Source organism: Physeter macrocephalus, unplaced genomic scaffold (assembly GCF_002837175.3).
Source record: "Physeter macrocephalus isolate SW-GA unplaced genomic scaffold, ASM283717v5 random_38, whole genome shotgun sequence".
Classification (NCBI taxonomy): Eukaryota; Metazoa; Chordata; class Mammalia; order Artiodactyla; family Physeteridae; genus Physeter; species Physeter macrocephalus.
In genome coordinates, this window is record NW_021145323.1 from 114,115 (window position 1) to 133,317 (window position 19,203).

Consider the following 19,203-nt stretch of genomic DNA (forward strand, 5'->3'; position numbering starts at 1 on the left):
TACCGCGCAAAAAAAAAAAAAAAAAAAAAAAAATCCCATTTGCCAAGTACCAATGGAAATGCCTATTCCTGATCTCAAAGAAGGTGCCGGCTGCTCCTCATGCCCAGTGCTGGCAGCATATGCTCCAGGCTGTTCTACACCTTCATTGGGTCACCTTCCTCTTCAAATCAAGAGGAGAAACTGAGGACACCCAGGCCCCTCCTAGGTCTGTCAGCCCCCCTGAGGGCTCTGCTGAAATGCCAGTGCACCTGAGGGGCACGAACACCTGCTGCTCCCATCAGGAATGAAGGGAAGTGCCCACATCCCTCATGCCATACAACACGCTTGTCATCCCCTCCTCCCCATCAACCACGTCCACATTAAGAGCTATTTACCAGGACCGCAAGAAGCCGGAACACCACGTCGGTTTCCACCTATTAAGGCAGGAAGGGCAAAAGAGAGAGGCGGGCAGAGCAAAGAGGAGTGAAACAGAGTGGGGGAGGAGGAGAGGTGACTTCGAGAGGTGAGGGGAGATGGCCTCAAGGCTCTTAAGGGGCCACCAGATCCATCTTGAAGTCCCAGCAGCCTCTATGGGCCCAGCCATAGAGTTCAGGTCAAAACATCTCAGATGAGAGGGAGTTGGACACCCAGTGGGAGGGAGCAGGGGAGAGAGGGAGGGACCTGCCTGGATGGAGCTGTGGGTGCTGAGAAGGGGAAACACAAGGTATAGGCAGCCCAGGGGGCTGAGCTCCGAGGCCCCCAACCCGGGCCAGCCTGGACATCCTGCCCATTTCTCTAGGGAAGTGGAGGATTCTCTTCAAGGCCCTGCTTGCTTTGTCTGATTATGCCTGGCTCTTCCCAGCAGCTGCTCCAAGCCCTGGACTCCACCCTCAACGCTGAGCTGGATTGCAGAAAGGGGCCCTTATTCCACGGCGGCCGTAATCCAGATGTGCGTGTCATGCTTCTGGAAAGCTCTGAGGAAAATCCCCAGCTGACTTGGACGTGGACCTACTCTCTACTCCCTACCCCCTAGGCTCCCTCCAGTGAACTGCGGAAGTTCGCCTGTAGCTGGAAGCACAGCACAGGCCAGTACGCAGGAAAGGAAAGATGTGTCCATCCCACACCCTTCAAAAGGAACAAAAGAAATAAACATGGGACGCTAAAGTGATAAAGGGTTTGGGCAGTTGCTGTCTAATTTTGATGTTCATAAGAATCTCCTCCGGGGACTGTTAAAAAAATGTAGATTCCAGGGCCCCATCTCCAAAGATTTTCACGCATAGATCTAGGGTAGGGCCAAGAATCAGCATTTTAACTAGCTCTCAGGGGTTTCTGGGTAACATCTTGAGAAACCCTGACCCAGGTGGCCAGCGTTTTGAGCCCTGAGGTTAAGGACCTCCGCTTCTCTCACTAATGTCAAGTGGGGAGATATCATTGATTTAGGTGTCAGAACAGACAGGCCAACCGGGAAAAGTAAAGGGTGCCAGCCTGGTGGACTGCAAGAAAGTGACTCAGTGACGAGAGACCCTTCCCTGTCCAAGAGCAGAATGATTTATTAAGGTCTTCAGGATGGGGCCCTTCACTTCATGATAAAAAGTCCTTTGGGTCCACGTCCAGCAGAATAACAGCTCATTCCAATACATTACCCGGAGCAGTGATGACCAACCAGCGTGGAGGAAAATCAATGCAGTGCCAATAGGAAGAGGCACGGTGCCCACCCTGGACACAGGCGGTTTAGAGGCAGACGGGGGCCCCTGCAAGCCAGGAGGGACTCTCAGCTCCTTAAACGTGGGAATGAGGCATCAAAAACCACGTGTGTCGGGCAGGTAGGTGAGCTTTGACAAACAGTGAAGGTTGGCCAGGATGCAGCCAGGAGAGCAAGTTCTGGGTGTGTTAACCCTTTAGCCACAACCTCTTCCCCAGCCACGGGGCGGGGAGGTGGGCTGGGGCTGGGGTGGGGGGGGTGGGGTGCTACTGAGAAGAAACATGTGAAAGCCAGAGGAAGGGTACCAGGGAGGCCAGAGGGTTGCGGTTCTGGAAAGAAAGCAGAGCGGAAGGGCCCCTCCCTCCCCAACCCCTCACCAGCTCACTCAGAAGTGGGGTGGGGTGGGGTGCTACTGAGAAGAAACATGTGAAAGCCAGAGGAAGGGTACCAGGGAGGCCAGAGGGTTGCGGTTCTGGAAAGAAAGCAGAGCGGAAGGGCCCCTCCCTCCCCAACCCCTCACCAGCTCACTCAGAAGGATGGCCCCCATCTTAACGGCTAATTCAGCTTGTGTTAATCACTAAACCTCCTTAACCACACGGAGCCTGGCCTCCGAGCCCATCAGGTGAAGATTCAGATGCTTACTTGCAGGTCTGCTGAGTGACAGGATTCAGGCGCTAAGCACCTTGAGCTAGGCCTGGCACATCCAGGCACGCTAACCTCTCCCCGTGCCGGCCATGCAGACCTTTTATCATCTGGCCCCTGCCTGCCTTCTGAAGCCTCCCCTTCACCGTCCTCAATACTCCACACACGCCCCACTCTACTCATACTATTTATATGCTCTTTCGCACCCTGTGCCTCGCACACGCTGTTCCCGCTCCTGAAAGGCCCTTCCCCACCCTGCTCCCGCAACTCCCAACCTCCCTGGCAAACCCCCTCCTCCTCCTTCAGGCTCGGTGCGAACCTCTCTGGGAAGCCTCCCTTGGCCTTACCCCTTTCCTACGGTCCGCCAGACTCAGATAAACCTTTTACAGGATGGCCCTCCAGAGTGCAGGGCCTGGCACACGTGAGATGTTCCATCAAGCTGCTTGCAGGACATTAAATAAAGCTTTATATAGTCCTGTCAGCCACTGAGATACTTTTCTCCCACACTGCCACCCAGAGAAGCGGAAAATCAGGGATTCAAGGTGGACCTCAAGCTTCTCCCAAAGGGAAGAGACACACTGCAGCAGCCAAAATATCATGAAAGAGGGGTGTTGGGAGCACAGGCTGGGCCCCGGGGAAGTCCTTGTAAATTGGCTGAGCCAGAGCCCACCCTATGGCATCCCCCACAGGACGCCTCAGCCCCACTCCAGCCCAGTCCAGCGGACATTCGCTTTCCTAGCCGAGGACCCCCTGCGGTATCTGAAGAATGTCCCCCAGAACGCCCAAATGCAAATTTTGCACATAATTTCAGCGGGGTGATGGACACCCAGGGGAGGTGTGTGAGGAGGGGTGGAGGATGGAGAGAGCCGTGGGGAACCTCAGCCCCGTGGCTCGAGCATGGCCTGGGGGTCCTCCTGAGACGCCCAGGCAACGGCAGCAGGGACCTCCTGTGGCCCATCTGTGACAGTCCCGGACCCCACCCATGCTGACCTCCCCGCCCAACGCTCGCAGCCAGCCAGGGCCTGAGGCAGCTCTTTGTTCGAAACACAGCTCACAGAGAGTTCTAGAACTTCTCTAAATAGGAATGGGCTTCCTCGGGGGCTCTGAAGAGCTTCAGAATTAGGGGTTGAAGAATGAGTCTCTGCAGGGGAACCACAGAGAGGAGACACAGCCTCTGAGAGGCAAAGCGGGCAGGTGAGAGGCGCAGCCCCGGGGACTCAGGTTCACGGTGGGACGTATCCACTGGCGCCACACTGACAAGCACGGGGCCCTGTGGGCGGGGACGGATGAGTCCGGGTGTGGCAGACACCTGTCTTTCTTCCTGTTCAGCAGCACTCAGAGGGAGCCCACTGCATTTTCAGATACTGGAGAGAAGAGAACAAGATTCTTCCCGGGGCTGCTGTCAATCTTTACACGGGTGGCTCTGTCCCCCGTACAGGGGACCTCACCAGGGTCACCCCAAAACCTGCCTCTGTGGACCCAGGGAGGGTCCACACCTGGCCGCCTCCGCCAATCTGCCGAGGCAAGAAGGAAGGAGGGAGGCGTTGAGGCCGGGACCCAAACGGAGCCCCATCTGAACTTCAGAAGATGGAGAAAGTCGGCAGCATCCAAACAGAGATGCAAAGCAGAGCTGCCTCCCACCAGCGGCTCCTGCCCGTGGCTCCCAGCCCTCAGAGGCACAGAACGCAGGTCTGAGAGGGACCAGCTGAGCCATGAGAGCTTTTTAAAAGCCATGGGGTTTGGGGAGCTGACGTGCCTTGAGGGCTCACTTAATCCACTGCCCGCCCCTCATTTTACAGGACAATGAGGCTCTGTAGGCTCCGGGACCCCCCCCCCCCCCCGAGGTCACCCAGCACGGAGGGCGGAGGCCGTACAGACTCACCTCCCTGCTTCCAAGTACAGCGCTCTTCCCCCTAATGGCGCTTCCAGGTGAAGACGCTGGAGGAGCCTGGGGGGCGGGGGCACTCTCCAGCTGTGGCTGCAGACCCAGAACCTCACGACATAAGATACGGGCTTGGTCCAGCGACGCTGAGAGATGTGTCCCCAGGGCCTCCTCAGGAAGGACCCACACACTTTACACAGATACCATCTTACTTGAATTCCTCCAGAGGGAGGGAGTAGGCACAGAAAACCTCACGGGGACCTTTCTTTCAGACCCAAGGGACCAGGGCCTGGAGGGTGAGTGACCTGCCCGGTCACAGGCCAGCCCAGGCCAGTGGGGTGAACGTGAACCTGCAGACCAGCCTCCTGACTCCAGCCTGGACTTCAGCTCCCACGCCAGGCACTATAGCCAGAGCCTGGCACTCCTACTCCCCGCCCTCGGCCTCTCCGGGCAGCAGATATCACAGGCACACTCCGGATGGTAAAAATAGCTCCTGAGCCCACAATAACCGACGTCCTTCTTTGCCAGGCCAGGGCGCCCGCCCGGACACTCAGAGATTCCTGGCCAGGGGCACCGTCGAGCCGCCAAGAGCCCTGCCAAAGTTGGGAGAAAGCCATGAACGGGAGCCCACAGGAGGCCAGTGGGGGAATGGTCAGCCCCGAGGGTGCCACAGAGTTCAGGCCACAGAACTGGGGGTGCGGGTGCTGTCCTGAATAAACAGGAATGCTTCAGGGGCGAGTCCATGCCTCCGCCACTTGCCCTCCGCTCACCCCATTCTCTCCCGCCACGAACCCCTACCCCAAAGGGTGAGGCCGCTCAGATCCACTGCCCCCCTCCAACGCAGCCACCCCTCAGACCTGAGGCGGCGGCTCTTACACATTCCAGGGCAGCGAGTCCAGGAAGGAGGTGGCCAGGTCAGCCCCATCTGCCTCCAAAGGCAACGCCAGGGGCCACGGCCCCACGCAGACACACGCCCTTCCCCAGTCCAGGTCCACGGCAGCCCCCAGCCCCCAGGCCCAGAAGCCACCCTCCAGCCTCTCCCCAGGTCCGGCAGAGAGCCACACAAGGACACACACGGGAGAAACAGCTGCCCGGCAGACACTTACCCTCTGGACAGAGAGGGAGCGAGGGGAGGGGAAAGAAGCGCCCTGAATCGATCTCTGCTCCTTGTGCCTCAAGTTTCAAATAATTCGTCCATGGCTGCAGCTCCCAGCGCTGTCTGTGTCCTACTTGGGCTCCCTCGGACTGCCAGGGGTGGGAGGGGCAAGTGCCGCCTGCCTGCCTGCCCTGCCCGTGCGCTCTGGAGCACACACACACACACACACACACACACACACACACACACACACACACACACACACACACCACTCCTTCCCTTTGCCTCTTGCTCACGCGCACGCTCTCTCTCTCTCTCTCCTTCGCTCGCTCTCTCTCTCTCTCTCTCTCTCTCTCTCCCCCTCTCAGCTCGGCTTGCTCTGCCTCACTCTGGCTTGTAGGAAGCCAGTGGGATAAAACTCTGTCTGTAATTTCAGCCAGCTGGGTCCCCAGGGCTTCACTTATCATCCCGTAGCTATGCAGCTCTTGAATGACATCACAGTGGCTTCCCAAGCCCTCCACATGGAGTGAGAAGTGGCCAGGCCAGCCCATCTCCGGCCGCAGCTCCATCCTAGTCCAGCGACGGCCCCAGCCCCGTCCAGGCCCAGCACAGCCCAGCACAGCCTCAGAACTGCCCCGGCCCGGCCCCAGTCCCAAACCCACTGTGGCTCCAGGACCCAGAGAAAAAGTGGGAGAAAAGCAGCTAGGATGTGAGGGAGAGGGAGAGGGAAGGGTGAGAGCTCCTATGAGGGTATTGAGATTTATTTCCCCAAATTTTTCCACATTTTTTTCCCATTCTCAGCAAATGAAAGGCAGAACAGATGACAACAATTTTCCAGCTGCTGAACAATAAGGTGGAAATCTTTTTTTTCCTCTCTCTCTCTCTCCCTCCTCGCCACCCAGCACACACCCGCCGCAGGGCAGAGTCTAGGAGCCAGGACACTTCCTTGGCTTATAAAAGGGGGAAAAAACCCACAAGCTCCTATATTTCCCAGAGCTGACCATGGGGCCTAAATGGAGGCACTGGGGTATCACACATGCAGGATGCTGGGACGGATGGGAGCCCCAAAGTGAGATTTGCAGTGCAAAGCTTTGGATTCTGACCCAGGAACCTTGACCATTTTTGGGGCCTGACTTTGGGAAGGTGAGTGTGTGTCCGGCTCAGGACACTGACCTGCCGGGCCACCTGAGATGCCTCCAGGTGACTGGCTATTGGTATTCAGTTTGTTCCCACCCATGACAATCATGAATGGCGGAGAGGATAACTTTTTGGAGTGTAGGTGATGTCTACCCTCACATCTAAGCAGCCAGATCCAAAAGAGCCCCCTCAGCTAGAAGCCACACGAGCTGCCCAAATGACCCCACCATCAACCTGGTGTGCCCTGAAAAGTACCAGCAGTCCCTAACTGACAGCAGGACACCAAATTCCATCTCTTATTTCCATTTCAATTGAACGCCCAACTCAACTCCCGAAGGCAGTAGGAGATGGCCTAGGATTTGCAGCCAGGCCAGTAGTGGTTTCGAGGCCTGGTGTCTCCTTGTCCGAGCCCCAGTTAGTTTGCCACCCCAAAGTGCTTCTGCAGCCACCCCACGCTGATGCCCAGACATTTCACAGCCAGGTCGGGCACTGCTGGCCCGGGAGGGAGAGGCATGCCGGGTGCAGGCCACCTACTTCTCCCTCTTCGGAGCAGACACCTCATCCCTAGCCCCCTCCCCATTGCCAGCATCACTAGCTGCTTCTTTCTGAGAGTAAAGAAGACAAATAAGAGGAAGAACAAAAATGGTGCCCTGTCCTCTGGTCCTTGCCCTATCTTAACATTTTCATTTTCACTGATGAGATGGGGAACACCCCAGCCCAGCGTCAAAGACTTCACAGAAACCATCAAGAATGGGGAAGGCAGAAGACGGGTTCCATGCCTCAGGCTCCAAACTGGGGGCAGAAGAACTTCCAGTTTTCCCAGCGCAGGACTGTTGTAAGACCACAGTTTGGACAAACTACTGTAATTATCCTCTTACCTCCATAGAGCCTTCTGGGACTAACTGACAAACCCCAGGCTCTTGAAAGGGTATGGTCAACCAGTCCACCCAATAGTCCCTACCCTTACAACAGTGTTAATCTAGATTTTATTTGCATACGACCTTCATGTTTATCTGCACATCTGAATCCCATCAATAGTATTAATTTGATAAGATTTTGTAAAATTTTTAAAATAAATTTAACTTCCAAGTAGTTCAAAGCATCAATATCCATGATATCACAGATTTGGTGTGAAAGCTATACACTTTCTCTTCTAATATGCTTTAAAATAAATAGACTTAAAATCATTTCATATATAATTACCAGTCTGGCCAATGTACCATACTTTGGAAACACCACCATGCAACAGTCTCTGTAAGTAGCAACCCGATCCCATGGTTCTCTGCTACCATCCAGGGACTGGCTGCACCAGAAGGCTCTGGGGAATTTTATAAAAACCCTGACCCCCTGGCCCTACCCCAGACCTCCAGAGGCCGAATTGCCGGGGGTGGGACCTGGGAATCTGAATTGTAAAACACTCTCCAGTGGAGAAGGCTAGGCAGCCAGGTTTGGCAAAAAATGGTCCTAGCTGTACTTAACTGTTTTCAGTTATAGGGATCTTACTCTCTACCCCAAAAGCCCCTTTCATCATTAGATGGCTCTAACAGAGAGATTTTAGCTCCCTGACTTTTCCACTAACCTTGTGGTGCCTGATTGGGCGGCTCAGACAAGCCAAATCTCGGCCACATGAGAGCTTCAGACACTGAATGGGATGTGCAAGTCCTCCTGAGTCCCCCCTTTGACAGACAAACCTCCCCCACTCCCACCCCCAAAGTCCCTGAGCCCACCGTACCTCTCTTTGCTTCTCCTCACCACCTGAGCACTTGTTACCAGTGGTTTTTATCACTCTGAAGCAAGGGACGACCCATGTGGCTCTCTGACCTATGAGGAGTATCACAGGCCTATCACCTTCCCGTTTCTGGAAACCATGCCTTTAATAATGCAACCTTGGGGCTTCCCTGGTGGCGCAGTGGTAGAGAGTCCGCCTGCCGATGCAGGGGACGCGGGTTCGTGCCCCGGTCCGGGAAGATCCCACATGCCGCAGAGCGGCTGGGCCCGTGAGCCATGGCCGCTGAGCCTGCGCGTCCGGAGCCTGTGCTCCGCAGCGGGAGAGGCCACAACAGTGAGAGGCCCGCGTACCGCAAAAAAAAAAAAAAAAAAAAAAAAAATAATGCAACCTAAAGTCATACCCAGCCCTTTTGACTCGTTTCACTTCAGCATCTGCCAGGAACACAGTGGCTAAGAACACGGGCTTAGGGGTCAAGCCGACACTGGTTTAAATGCAGACACTACTACTTACTAGCTTAGTGCAACCCTGGGCCAATTACTTAATTTTTCTGAGTTTCAGTTTCTTTATCTATAAAATGGGTATCTCAGAGAGTACTGCAAAGACTGATACAATGCGTGTAAAGCACTCAGCACAGTAAAAAGCACACAGAGGTGCTCTAAATGAGGCAGCCACGTAGATACAACCACCATCACGTCGACATCTGCTTCCCAATCCTCCTTCCCTACCCGACCCACCCCGAACAGCACCTCGGTGACCCTAGCTCACTGGGCCCAGATGAAACACACCCAGTGCTTAAGCTTCAGGACATATCATTTGGCCTGTCCTTTCTCTGCTCAAATATCATGGCATCGAGTGTCCAGCAAAGGGAAGAGTCTCACAAAACGGCCCAGACTCTGAGGATGTGAAGTTGTTCAATCAACAAACACTGGGTCTGTCCCGGCATCAGTTACTGCCAACAGTATGCCTGAAAATGCCACCCCCTCCCCCCTCCAGAGATGGCTTCAACACCAAGGACCAAGAGGAGGGAGGGATGGCATCTTTCCAGACCTGGTTTTTTGCTCTTTCTCGTAAGGAACAAAATGGCTGAGTGTTTTGGTTTCCAAGAAACCCAGGCCGAGAACAGAAGCAGGAAGCAGAAAAGAGTGTCTTCACTGAAGGGCTACCTCACACCCTACGAGTGTGAGAGGTGAGGTCCCAGAGACAAGAGACTAAGGAGACAACTAGACTGGTGGTCCTCCCCCGAGGCGATGTACTCCACAGGGAACATGTGGCAATGGCTGGAAATATCTGGGGTTGTCACATCTAGAAGAAATGCTACTGGCCTCCAGTGGGTAGAGATGCTTCTAAACATCCTCTAACACACAGGACAGTCCCATGTCCAATGTCAATGGTGCCACAGCCAAGACACCCCGAGACAAACTGAGGACAGAAGGAGTTTGGGGTGTGAGAGACAGAGCTCGGGACTGACTCAGGAGTCTTGGATCCCAATCCCAGCTGGGCCACTAACTCACCTTGTGACCCTGGCCAAGTCATTTCCTGGGCCTCAGTTTCCAAAGTGGTAAAATGAGAGAGAAGAGCAAGATGAGCTTTGCACTCTCAAACTTCTGGTTCTAAGCAGAACACAAGGAGGAGGAGAAAAGCCTGGCGTCCCAAGGCTCAAGGTGTGAAAGGTCTGGGGGGAGAGGGAGGACCCTGGGGAAAGGCCCCTGCCTGGGCTGGGTGTGGCGCAGGATGTGACACAGAAACAAGTCACAGACCCCCACAGGACCTCCTCCCCACCTCCCAGCCCAGCACGGAGGGAAGGCAGGCTGACCCAGAGCTCAGAGCACCCCTCGCATGGCCCCAGCCTTCCAGGGTCTCCACGTGGTACCTCAGGAAGGCAGTGGACAGGGCCAGGCTCAGGAGCGTGTTCCCTGAGAGCTGGGCAGGAGTCTCTGCACCAGAGGGTCACCCAGGAAGGGAATCGCCAACTCCCAGGCAGATGGCTGAGCTGGGCAAGGGTCAGGGTAGATCCACTCACCTCCCTCCTGCCTCTCCCCACTCGGATTGCCCCCCGGGGCCTGGACACCACTTCAGTAGCAGTCCTCACTTGGGAAGGATGGAGGGAGAGTGGGGAGAGGGGCCGTGGGCTTGGGGAGCCAGGAAGAATGAGACAGCACAACAGAACGGGGAGGGTGCGTTTTAACTATGTGCTTGCACAGTAACGGATGTTCTCTCCTTTGCTTCCACAACTGCCCTTCAAGGTAGATCCCTGAAAAAGAGACCGAGGCTTAGAGGCTGTGGCTTGATCAAGATCACATTGCCAGTCTCACTGATGCTCAAGTTCTTTCTGCTTCCCAGAGAGGAAGGAGGAAGGAAGCAGGAGAGGGACGGGCAAAGGATGAGAGCTTGGAGGACCCAATGGGACGAAGGGAGTGGAGGGTAACAATCAAATCACAATGTTGGTTGAGAACAACCCGCCCAAACCCCACCATCCAAATGAGTGCTGTCCCCATCAAAGTGGTCCCCGGGGATTTTTATGCCTGTATCCTAATGATGCTGCCAGGGTTCAAAGAATTTCTGGAAACTTGTAGGGAACTGCCTCAGAGCTGGTTCACCACTCACACAATGAACCCGTCTCTGCACTTAAGGTCGATCCCATGTCAGTGGTGCTTAACAGGCCCATTAAGTACCTCACCTAAGTACTGGTTACCAGCGGGACGGAGAGGCAGAAAGGAAGCAGGAAAGGTCTGAGAAGCTTTGAGCTTTCATATCAAAATCTGATCTCACCGCTGCTGGAGAAGGAGAACAGACATTGAAGAACACTTTGCTGCTAACGGTTTTTTAAGCAATCGAAGCGACACCAGGCGAAAGTCTCCAATGAGCACCGGGGCATTGACTAGCTGCAAGGATGTAAAGACGTGGTCCGTGATGAGAAAGGATGAGAAAGGCCACCAGCAGCTCCTGGCTCCCACCCACTGACAGCTCTGCACTGCTTCCCAGAACCAGGGGGCCCCACCGGCAGCCTGGATAAGCCGGCTGGGGCTGGACCAGGCCCTGGCCCTGGAGGGTGGGAGGGCAGTCCAGCTGGCCTGCCATCTGAGGCAGGATGCCCCATGTCCCTGCAGGAGAGTCTTGCAGGTGCAAATAATGCTTGAGCAGAAAAAAAAGAAGGGCAGGAGAAAGGGGAGTTTGGCAAGGCTCCCAAGGCCCCTTTGCACGCAGAACCTGCTGGGGCTCTGTCAGAACCCTCTAGAAGCTGCCTGTTCTTTCAGGTTCATGCACCATGGTCACTCACCGTATCTGGACAGGTGTGTGGGGTGGAGGATTCTCCGCAACCTCAAGAAAATCCAGTCCTGCCACCAGCTCCCCTTTCTCATGTGCCTCAAAAGCAAGACAGCTTTCCTGGAAGTCAGACCCCAACCCCACCTGCTGCGGCTAAAACTTACTCTCTCCACCTCTGCTCTCCAATCCCTAACTGGCCACTGCACAATACACAGACCTAGAGAAAGTGTTGTCTGGCAGCAACAGCAGACTGGGGGTGGGGGTCAAAGGGCCAGAGTACTAAGGAGTGATTGTGGATGGGTCTCAGTTTACTCCTCTGTGCAATGGGAGAGTACAACCAGATAGATGGTCTCTGAACACCTGGCCAACTCCAGATGCTCAAGGATCCAACACAGAGAAGATGCTCAACCTGGCATTGTCTCTGTGGACCTGAGGCTCCTCTCCTGCTTGGTCTTGCCTGGGTGGCTCCAGGCTCCAAACTTGTCCAAGGCTATTTCTGCAGCAGACACAGAGCCCCTGGGGGCTAGAACTGAAACACTGACTTACAGAAAGTCTGGAAATACAGGCCAGGCTGCAGAGGTTCCGAGGGCCATGCAGGGCAATAAAGAGGCTGATTTATTTTCATCAGTGAAATGCTGAAACCCAATCCCTGGAGCAAGCTGACCCAGCAGACGCGGCGGGGAGCTCCCCACCTGGAGCAGAATTAGCTAGATCGCAGCCTCCCAGATCTCACCACTGGGGCTGACGATGGAGGGACAGAAGGGGAGGCCAGGGTTGGCCAGCTCACCCAGTGTGATTCCAGGTCCCTCGGGTTGGCCTCTTCCCACCCTTCCACTGGCCTGCAAGGGTCTCCGAAATGCAGGCACAGCAGTGCTAGGTCCACATGCCCACTTGCGTGGGGCAGAGAGGGCAAAGGGACAGGAGGCAGGGTGCCTCAAACTCCTGCCCTCGTGAAGCCATGGTGAGGAATGGTGGCCATCAGAATCCCAGCTCTACATCTTCCTGGCTGTGTAAACACTGGGAGGTTACTTAACCTCTCTGTGCCTGTGTCCTCATCTGTGAAATAGGAACAAGAGTACTCAGCTCACAGGAGGGTCATGAGGAGTAAAGGAAATAACAGGCACCTAATAGAATCTCACATGTGGAGGGTATATACAGAAGGGAGAGATAGATTTTCCTCCTAGTGCCTAATCAAATTGCTGGTTGGGAGTGTCCATTAATACAACCCTCATGGAGGCCAATATGATGCTATCAAAATTACATATGCATATATTCTTCCATCCAGCAATTCCACTTTTAGAAATTTGTCCTACAGACAGACTTACACACATGAAATGGTGTTACGCACAAATAAAAACGTTACTCATTGCAGCATTTTTGAAAACAGCGAAAGATTAGAAACAACCTAAATGTCCATGTTACTTAAATACAGTTAAATAAAATACTAGTTAAATAAAACACAGAACGTATGTACAGTGGAATATCATGCAGCTGAAAAAAATGAGAAGGCTCTGTTATTTGTTTGAAAATTATTATTTGAAAAAAATTATTTGAAAAATTACTTGAAAATTATTATTTGAAAAAAGTGAGAAGGCTCTTTGTTATTATTTGTTATTATGAAAAGATCTCCATGCTTTGTCATTAGATGAAACTGCTCAGGTACAAGCCAGATCCTACGGTGGTTACTGGACCCTAAATGATCTGGTCCCCATTACCTCTAACCTCATCTCCTATTACAACCTTCATTGCAGTCACACTGGCCCCTTTGCTGCTTCTCAAACGTCTTAGGTGGGCTCCTGCCTCAGGACCTTTGCACTTGCTATTCCCCCTGCCTGGAATGCTCTTCCTCAGAGATTTGCTTGGCTGACTCCCTCACTTCCTTCAATTCTTTGTTCATATGCCCCCGCCTCAGTGAGGCTTAGGCTGACCAGCTTTTTAAAAAATTTCAACTCACCGCTCGACGCCCATCACCAACAACTCCCAATCACCCTTACTCTGTGCTATTTTTCCCCAGAGTATTTATCACCTTCTAAGATGCTCTCTCACTTACAGCTGACCCTTGAACAATGCCAGGGTTAGGGGCACTGACCCACCCGCCCCTACCCACTCACCACCCACATCCTCACACTGAAAAATCCACATACTGCTTTCTCTGCCCCCAAAACAAAAGAATTGATAAATGACTCACCCAAGGGCAGGAAGCTGAGATAGTCTGGATAGAATCAGGACTCAAATCCTAGTTCTTTTGATTCCACATATTGTGATCTCTAATTGAACACAAACTGTTCCCCACAAAGATCCATAAATAAAAATACAGGTATTTGTTGAAAAAAAACTGTGCATTAAGTGGGCCTGCACAGTTCAGGTCTGTGTTATTCGTGGGTCAAATGTACTTACAGTGTCTTTTAAAAAAATTTTTTATTGTCTGTCTTCTCCCACTAGAATACAATCATGACAAGGGCAAGGATCTTTGTTTTGTTCACTACTGTATCCTCAGCAACTAAATAGTGACACACAGTAGATACTCAATAAATATTTGTTGACTGCATAAATGAATGTTAATGCAGACAGTCCACATACCAAAGAACACAAATGATTTGGCTTTTTCTTTTTTTCTTCTTCTTCAATACAGTGGATTCAAGGTTACACCTATAATCACGTCATTTTCAATCTCCTGCACCCTGATATGTTTTCTCAAATGGAGGAGAAAGAAGCAGCTTTATGGCTGCTCCAGCAATCACCATGGCCCACAGCCTGGCCATCACTGATGAACAGTGCCGTGGAGGTTAGGACCCTGGAAAGACCCTGGGAGCTAGGCCTGCTCTGCCCCCAACTGTCTGAGGGACCCCTGCAAATGGCACAGCCCCTGAGCAGAGGCAGCGGCTCACATAGGAATGGAGCCTGGCATTTGGATGATGCCAGGGGAAGGGTTCAGTAGGAAGAATACAGACCTGCAGCCAGAGGCCAGTGTTCAAAGTCCAGTTCAACTACTGGGATGGTCGAAAGGTGAACTAACTGGCACTCAGGGAAGCACTGCATAAAGCACCACCCAAGGTCAGGTGGTGGTATCAGTAACAACTAACATCAACTGATGACCTCCTATGGAATAGGCACAGAGCTACGCACCCATCCGTGATCTCACTTAATTCTCAGCCTATAGGAGAGGTGTATCTTTGTCCCCATTTTACCAGGGAGAACACTAAGACTCAGAAAGGCTAAATGATTTGCCCAGGGTCAACAGGGGGCAGAAGGCAGAGCTGGGGCTTGACCCCAGGCAGCCTGAGTCCCAAGCCCAGGCTTTCAACCACTATGGTGCCTCTACTGCCTCCCGAGGATGTGGGTTTTGTCTCTTCTTAGGCCACTCTAAGACACTGTCCTTCTTAACCTCAATGGAGGCTGCCTATTACTGAAGGTATGTGAGCTCAGCGACTTTGTCAGGATTTCAGAAGGTCTCTTGACAGGGGGAGGAGCATAGAGAAGAAAGAGATGTACGGGGATGAATCACCCATGAGCAGCTGGGGAAGTAGAGGGAGGGGAACCATGAAAGAAGAGAGCACAGATCATCCTCCAGATCCCAGACCCACTGAAACCTTTTCCCATAAATGGTCTCACAACTGTCTATTGGACAGAAAGCAGGGCCTGGGAGAGTGGGCCAAGAGGGACGGGCTCTGTCGCCCGAAGAGAAGTGCACCAGCTAGTAGGCAGGAGGAGTGGGCAAGACGCAGACAAGCTCCAGGGAGGACGCTGCCTCCCGAAGGCTGGTGGAGAGATGGGCCCGAAGGCCAGCAACATTAGTGAAGGAGTTAAACTTTGCCAAGAAGCAAAGCAGCCTCAGCTAGCACCTACGAGCCAGCTCCAGGCCAACTGGCCTGGACGAGGAGAAAGAGGGCCAGGCACAGCCTCCAAAGACAGGGAGGAGCACCCAGGGCCTGAATAGGTCCAACAAGGAATAATCCAGAATAATCCAGAAAGACAACTCTCACCAGCTCTGTTCTCTCTTAGTACCCATCACTCAGTCACGTCCACCGGGCAACAGATCTGGGCTCCAGGGACCCATCCACTGCAGGATTTTGTGTGCTGTCTTTCCTCTTAATCTCCTGGTTTGTCCTCCCCTCCTGGACCCTGTAAATATGGTTCCCTTGGGGCTCCCCTCACCCTCCCTCCACCTTCTCCAACATTCCCACCTTCACCGACTCCTGCTTTCCACTGACATCCTACCCAGCCCACCATGGGACGGGGGGCAGTGGTGAGAAGGAGGCCAGAGCGATTTGATTGCTTTCTTTCCCTCTACTTTCTAGACTTCAAGCAATGTTGTTATGCCACTTCTACATCCGAAAAACAATTCTGTTTTCACTGCCATCTACCCTCCCAGGCCCAGGACACATGCAGCCCCTCTGCAAAGTCATCCACCTCTGATCACCACCATCCCGGAAGCTTCTTCTCTCCTGAGAAGCCTGGCTCTTGGCCAAGAGCCTTCTCCGTGTGGCTGTGGGTCGCGGTGGATGGTGCACTTGTCTGATCCGGACGCACCCCCTCCCTGCCCTTGTCTGCAGGACTTTCTACAGCTCCAGGGCTAGCCTAGGGCCCACCATCTAGTAGGTGATCTATAAGCATTTGGGAAAGAAAGGAGAGAGAAAAGGAAGGGAGGGAAGGAAGCAAAGGAATGATGGGTGAAAAGCAGCTTTAGTTGGGTCCCCCAAAATATTTGATCAATGGAAGCTTGTATTTCTTTTCTTGGACGTGGTTAGAGTCCGTATCTTGGGGTCTCGCCGAGCCCAGCTAACTTGCACTTGTCTGCATGTCTGGCAGGAGCGGAAGCAGGGAGGGTGGTTGAGGGGGAAAGACTGCACGTTCTCCTCTTCCCCGGCCTGGAGCTTGATATTTGAGCACAGCAAGAGGGCAGACGTGCCGCTCAGGCCCCTGGCCAAGAGCTCTGTGTCTGCTCCGAGTGTGGCTCCGGCCTTCCAACCTCCACCTGATGGCAGAGATTACGGAGGACCAAAGGCACATTCAGTCAGGAGGGTATTGGTTTACTGAATGTTCCACGGGCAGACACTGCTCTTCAAGCCTGCCAGCTGCCTCAGAGAGCAGGGCCAGCTAAGGGTCCAAGGGCATCAGCACAAGCCCCACCCCACCCCACCAGGAGCAGTGCTAAGCAGGTGGCCGGCAGATGCTGGGTCAGTGGAGTCGTCTTCTTGGTCCACAAGGTCAGACCGACCTTACATTTAAATTCTCAGCACTCTGATTGTTCCAGCAGGTCAGGAGAGGACTCCCTCTTGGGAAAGGAGAAACCCAGGTCCTCCTCAAGAACTCATCCCTGCCTCTGCCACTATCTCTATGTAGTCCACCCCACCCTGAGACCCATTTCCCTTGTTTCTCAACATCTCTGCCCAAGCGGGCCAAGGTGACAAGGGCCAGGCCTCCCTGCCACAGTTGATCTACCCTTTCACAGTCGGGAAGTTTTTCCAGGTGGCTAGTTCAAACCCCTCCTGCTGCAGTCTAAGCTCAAGCTCTTTGAACTATAGGATGTGATAGAACAGGGACAGGAGCTGAAGCTTTCAGTAACCGCTTTGAATTTCTCCCTCCCTGCCCTTACCCCCACCCCTGACCCTGACCAGAACGGAAGGGCTGCCCCCTCCAGCAGCCAGTAGGATTTCCCAACAAAAATCAGCCTCTCGGGGGGAGCTCCCCGGTGGTCTAGTGGTTAGGATTTGGCGCTTTCACTGCTGTGGCCTGGGTTCCCAAACACAAAAAAAAAAAAAAAAAAAAAAAAAAAAAAAAAAAAAATCAGCCTCTCGGGGGGAGCTCCCCGGTGGTCTAGTGGTTAGGATTTGGCGCTTTCACTGCTGTGGCCTGGGTTCAATCCCTGCTCAGGGAACTGAGATCCCACAAGCCGTGCAGCATGACCAAAAAAAAACAAACAAACAAACAAACAAAAAAATCAGGCTGTTAGCACCTGTGCTTAGAAAATCACCCCCTAAAACCCTCTGCTCAAGGGGCAGATGTATCACTCGGGATCCTTGGACGCTTTTCCTGAATAATTTGGGACCACCTGCAATCTTGCTCTCCCCTTTTTTACTGGTTCCTCCACAACTTACCCAAAAGTTCAGAAGGCAAGAATGTCACACTCTGTGAAAGTACGTCAAGGGTAAACATTCACCGTGGCGCTCAGGTGTTCTTCCAGGGCGGACACAAGGGCTGTTGTCCCCACTAACTGCCTCCAAAGGGGCCGCCTTCTGTTACCTTTCCCCACCCTGCCTCGCTCTGGGAGGTGAAGGGAAACAGGGCCGTGCAGGTGGCTGAGGCAGCCCGGAGGCAGAACTCGTGAGCTTTGCTGCTGCCCTGACATCCAGGGACCTGGAACCTGGCCTCCCTCTCTGTGTAATGGGGCAGGTGTTCCAGACCAGTCGAGGCACCAGTTCCAGGGCTGGAAAGAGATTAGACGAAGCAGCCTAAAGCATTTCAGGCTACAGATGTATCATCTTTCAGATCAAGGTCACAGAATGATAGGAAGCAGTATCCCTGACCGGCTCCAGACCCCCACCCATTCCCGTCCAAATCCTGCCTTCACCATTTACTAAGGATATTATCTGAACAAGGTCCCTAAGCTCTCTGGGATTGCCACAGTTTCCTCTCCTATAAAATGGGAACACTTGGGCTTCCCTGGTGGCGCAGTGGTTGAGAGTCCGCCTCCCGATGCAGGGGACACGGGTTCGTGCCCCAGTCCGTGAAGATCCCACATGCCACGGAGCGGCTGGGCCCGTGAGCCATGGCCGCTGAGCCTGCGCGTCCGGAGCCTGTGCTCTGCAACGGGAGAGGCCACAACAGTGAGAGGCCCACGTACCGAAAAAAAAAAAAAAAAAAAAAAAAAAAAAAAAAAATAGGGAACACTCATAACCAGGTGTATGTGGAAGTATTTGGGTCTCAGTTGTGACAGAGGCCCCAGGAAAATGAATGCCATGTTCCAAAAGTAAGGCAGGGCTTGTAAAAAGGGATGACTGACATCAAGAAAGTGAAAAGTCAACCCACTGAATAGGAGAAAATATTTGCAAATCATATATCTAATAAGGGACATATTTCCAGAATATATAAAAAAACTCATAACTTAATAACAAAAAGACAAAAATCTAACTTTAAGTATGTGCAAAGGTTGTGAATAGATGTTCCTTTAAAGAAGATAGCCAATTAACAAAGATGTTCAACATCGTTAATTACTAGGGAAATGCAAATCAAAACCATAATAAAATACCACTTTGTACCCACCAGGATGGCTAGAATCCCAAAGATAGAAAATTACAAGTGTTGGTGAGGATGTGGAGATATTGTAATCCTCATACACTGGCTGGTAGGAATGTAAGATGGTGCAGCCACTTTGGAAAACAGTCTGACAACTCCTCAAATGATTAAATATTGAGTTAATATATGACCCAGCAATTCCACTCATAGGTATCTACCCAAGAGAAATGAAAACATAAGTCCATGCAAAAACTTATACATGAATGCCCATAGCAGCATTCTTCATAACAGCCAAAAAGTGGAAACAGTGCAAATATTCATATCCACTGATGTGTGTATAAACAAAATGTGGTATGGCCATACAATGGAATATTACAAAGCAAATCAAAATGAACTAATACACACTGCAAACTGGATGAACCCTGAAAACATCATGCTGAGTGAAAGAAGGCCACAAAAGGCCACATACTGTGTAATTCTATTCACATGAAATATGCAGAACAGACAAATCTATAGAGATAGAAAGTAGACTAGGG

The 19,203-nt window shown here is 52.7% G+C and overlaps 1 protein-coding gene across 12 annotated transcripts in view; it reads right to left on the reverse strand.

Moving 5' to 3' along the window:
• The window catches only part of TNS1 (tensin 1), a 103,783-nt gene that overhangs the window by 53,402 nt on the left and 31,178 nt on the right, over nucleotides 1–19,203 (reverse strand). Inside the window, exon 1 of one of the 12 annotated variants that reach the window (XM_028483485.2) lies at nucleotides 5,312–5,885. The exons of the other annotated variants lie outside the window; for them this stretch is intronic. Within the exon in view, the coding sequence (XP_028339286.2) occupies nucleotides 5,312–5,870 (559 nt within the window). The 5' untranslated portion in view covers nucleotides 5,871–5,885. Of the gene's footprint in view, nucleotides 1–5,311; nucleotides 5,886–19,203 lie in introns of those variants that run through there. 12 annotated transcript variants of the gene reach the window in all.